Raw genomic sequence first — 4,029 nt, forward strand, 5'->3', positions numbered from 1 at the left:
AATGCTGGATGGGTTGTTGTTGAACAAATGACGAATGAATTCACACAGCTGCTGAGATGTCTTAGGGTGACATCTCCTCCATCAATCAAATCGGGAGCCTGCAGGTACAAGGGAACCCTGCTGTGGCTAGTCTCACATCTGAGGTTTCTGAATGCATTCCTATAATTCTGCAATAAAGCTACTTGCTCTGCATGACATCCTTCTGGTGTTCTGAGGAATGGAGCTACCAGCCCAGCTGTGTTTCAGGAAGGTGGTAGGAGGCTGATAGAAAAGGCCACGCTGCCTGGGTTCCCAGGCTGGGGCTTGGGACCAGGACCTCTGTTGTCATTGTGATGTTGTGCCTTGGAACAGGCACTGCCACCAGGACAGCAGGTATGCTGGGGTGAGGTGGACCCATAGACTGGGAGGAGGTGGGTCTGGATGCCACTGTAGAGGCACACGGTGTGGTTACTTCCTGTGCATCTTTATTGTGGACAATTGATCGACAGGGCAGGTCCACTCTAGGCTTCGGAGGGATTCTTAATCTTCCCTATGAAGAAAATAGCACTTAAGTCTTTGCTCGTAATCATTGTCAGGAAGGGCTTTTTGAAGGCTATAACAGGAAAAGAAGGATTATCCTTGGATCGGACTATGAGCTTGGTGGCGGTGGCTGCTACTGCCTCTGTCCCCTCCTCGCCGATGTCCAACACAGCCTTGTGAGTAGCCTGATGAGGGAAAAACAAACACCAGTGGCTCCTGTGGTGACACTGCTACCTGGGTTGGGCCTACCAAAGGCTGATCATCCTTGTTTTCCAGGGAGGAGGTTCTTGACCTGGGACTCATGCTTCAGAGCTTCAGGGGCTTAGGGACTTTCTGTGACCACAGGCATGATTTTCCTTAGGGGCATGTAAGTCTTTCCTCGGGGGAAGGTCCATTCTGCTCAGTCTATTCCACTGGGACCCTTATGGCATTCCTTCGCCGGAGGGCCAATGATGAAAAGTTTTTTTATGGTGGCCCCAGACTACTACTTTCTTATCCAGCATCAAATTAAGACTTTAGGTTAAGGATCAGAAGGCTGTATGTGGATGAGAGCAAGCCAAGTCCCCCCAGAGACCAGGTGACCTGCAGGACATGGGACATGTGGTCACAAAAAGACACACACAGCTCAGCCCTGGTGACTGTGGCTGTGTTGGAGTTGGGCTTCGCTCAGGAGAATGAACTGAGTAACACCTCTCTCTCTCTCTCTCTCTCTCTCTCTCTCTCTCTCTCTCTTCCTGCCTCCCCACCCCCTACTCCCCATCCTTGTCCCTCTTCCTCTCAGCACTGAAGACCAAGTACCATGTCCACCATGGTCACAGGCAACCTCTTGATGGTGTCTGTGGGGACTGAAGCCATAGGGAGGAAGGAAGGGTGGTGAGTTCCCAAGGCAAAGCTGTAGCTGGGCCTTGAGAATGTTTGTTTTAAGAAGGGTGAGAGGTGCTTTTGAGCTAGAGATATGGTGGCCATAGACCCATATGGGAGGAGATGGTCTTCCAGAGGCCTAGCAGCTGTGGGACTTGGCCTTTCTGTAGGCCACCAAGAAATCTTTTTAACTCACGGGCTTCTCTTTCTACCTCAAGTGAAATGAGAGCCCTCCATTCTCCACCAGCCAGTTCTATGGGAGTTTCCAGCATGGGCTTTTTTTCAAATTATCTCCCCCCAACCAACTCACTTTGGAAACTTGCAGAAAGCCTGTCTTTGTAATTCCAGCAAAGTCAGCATTTTTGTTGAAGGCATCACGGATGCCCATCTTTGGGAGGATGGTTTCCAGGTCGTAGGAGGCAGAAATGGAGAATTTGGGGAGGAAGACCTCTATCTGCCTGTGGAGAAGGGAGAGGGAAAAGGTGAGGTCAAAGCCCCTGGTGTCTCTAGCTCTCCCTCTAGGTGGCATCTCAGAAGGCCGCGCTCTTTCCCCAGGTACCAAATTGCTGCTAAAGGGGCTTGTGTATCTCAGCCCATCTCCCGGCTAATCAAGCCCAGCACCAAAGGCAGGCAAGGACACCAGTGGATTCCCTAATGAAACAGGGGGCAGAAGTGAGAAGGTGGCCCAGCAAGGGAGCCCAGGGCAGAGCCCATGGAAGGCACTGGAGCATGATGGGATCTTATCTGTACCTCCTTCTGGAGTCACCACAGCAGCCTTTCCTGAACTCTGCTAATCCCTAGAGGAGCCAAGCCCAACAGAACTCTGCAACTCTGGGCATATTTTTCTCCCTATGCCGTCCATATGGCAGCCACCAGCCACGCTTGGCAGCCGAGCAAGCGGAAACATCACCAGTGCAAAAGAAAAGCTAAACTTTTAATTTTGCTCCATTGGAACTTGAATAGCTACACACAGCGGTGGCCGCGGTGTTAGGCAGCGTGGCCCTAGGGTTTGGCGTGATGTTTTCCTCCTCCGCACCCATTTCTCTGAACCAAGCGCAACCTGCCTGTATGCACTGAGCATGCGCTGCATCGCAGATTGCGTCCTAGGCATGCGCAGCAGCAACCGGCCCTCCCCTCGCAGATCGGAAAGATCAGTGATAGCCCAGAGATGAAGGTTTCCAAGGAACGCCTTGCAGTCCTCATCTGAAAAACACCACAGACAGCTCCCTCCTGTCCTGGTCCCCAGCGCCGGCAGGGGCATCTCCATCCTCTCTGGGATTCCCTTCTGCTCTGTGCTCTGGCCCTGTGCAGTCCCGCTGCCTCGCCTCCCGACCCCCAGAGCTGTGCGGCAGAACCTCGGGGTCCCTAGCTGTGCATCTTCGTGTGTGCTTCCTTTACCAAAAATGTCCTCCGTGTTCCACTGATACTTAAATTAATAATTGAGCCACTTGAAAGGACCTCAGACGCTATCACCATCGCCTCAAAGCCTCCCACACTCCCAGCAGAACGTGGTTTCCTGCTCAGCGGCTCCTCCTCCACACTGCCTGCCCTCCCCGGGACAGTGGCCATTGGCATTCTTTGATGACAGTTATTCTCAATCCTATCTTTTCCCGGAGTGCAAACGCCTTGGCACGATGCTGTTGCTGCCAAGAAAAACATTGCTGAGACACTAAAAACAAGGCTTCGGTATTTCTTGCCATTGCGTAACTCAACCCTTTCCATGTCTTCCCTAACAACTACTAACAGAAGACCCTCTGCTATCGACTTGCGTGGAAGGATTCTGTAAAAGCAAACGTTTGCTAACATTTACTGACTACCCACTCTCCCGGTTGAAGTACTTTGTAAATAGAAACATTTTATCTTGGCATCCATTGATATGTTCAGCAATATCACTATCCCAATTTTGTAAGTGAAAACCAACGCTTTGCTTGTTTGTCTGTTTGCTTTTACAAAACCCTCCCGTGTAAGTCGGTAACAGACTGGATCCTGGAGTGCGCTCTGGTCACGCCCTGCAGCTACAGTGCTAAGAAAGCTCTGAGATGATGCGACCTTGGAAGTCCCCTCACCTGCAAGGAACCACTCTTTATCTGTGAGGTGTGGTGAGAAGGAGACGGTGACACCCCTCCCCTATCAGGTGCTGGTGGGGCGCCGGTGTGAGCACGCATGCGCAATGCCAGGCTCACCGATCGTGTGCAATGGACGCTCAACTCGCAGACCTGGTTATTTAACAACTGTTATCACAGTGCTCCTCTTCTCTTCCCTTGGCTGTGCCCCGTCACCTCATTCAAGTCCCCTCAGCCGACACAAATGCCCACCTCTTCCGGAGTGAGTGGCTCCACCTTCTCACCACCCTGGCTGATAGCGTCTCTTCCAGCTGCCTCATCTTGCCCTCACCAGGGAGGATGAAGAAGGCCACGGTGTCCCCCCTGAAGTCCATCTGCAGCACAGAGCAGTTGAGCTTTGGATCCACCCCGAAAGCAAATGTGTCCCTCTGCTGCATCATGGGCACGCGCACAGTGGTCTGCTTGTCCACCAGGAAGGGGAAGCTTTTGTGAGTATCCGCAGGGTTAAAGGGCTTGGTCCAGTTGGCTAACAAAGAGAAGAGAGTGGTCATTACGTCCAAGTGAGGTGAAGACAGAAAAGGAGAGA

The 4,029-nt window shown here is 52.1% G+C and overlaps 1 protein-coding gene across 3 annotated transcripts in view; it reads right to left on the reverse strand.

Moving 5' to 3' along the window:
- Positions 1-477: 477 nt before the first annotated feature.
- The window catches only part of Serpina9 (serpin family A member 9), a 7,307-nt gene continuing 3,755 nt past the window's right edge, over positions 478-4,029 (reverse strand). For 2 of the 3 annotated variants that reach the window (XM_023719697.1, XM_004635167.3), the window contains 3 exons: positions 3,692-3,969; positions 1,691-1,834; positions 478-704 (listed from right to left, as the gene is read on the reverse strand). In XM_023719697.1, coding sequence (XP_023575465.1) covers positions 501-704; positions 1,691-1,834; positions 3,692-3,969 — 626 coding nt within the window. In that variant the 3' untranslated portion in view covers positions 478-500. Of the gene's footprint in view, positions 705-1,690; positions 1,839-3,691; positions 3,970-4,029 lie in introns of all 3 variants that reach the window. The other variant, XM_023719696.1, reaches the window with a different exon arrangement.

Source organism: Octodon degus, unplaced genomic scaffold (assembly GCF_000260255.1).
Source record: "Octodon degus isolate 3935 unplaced genomic scaffold, OctDeg1.0 scaffold00070, whole genome shotgun sequence".
In the NCBI taxonomy this organism is placed as follows: Eukaryota; Metazoa; Chordata; class Mammalia; order Rodentia; family Octodontidae; genus Octodon; species Octodon degus.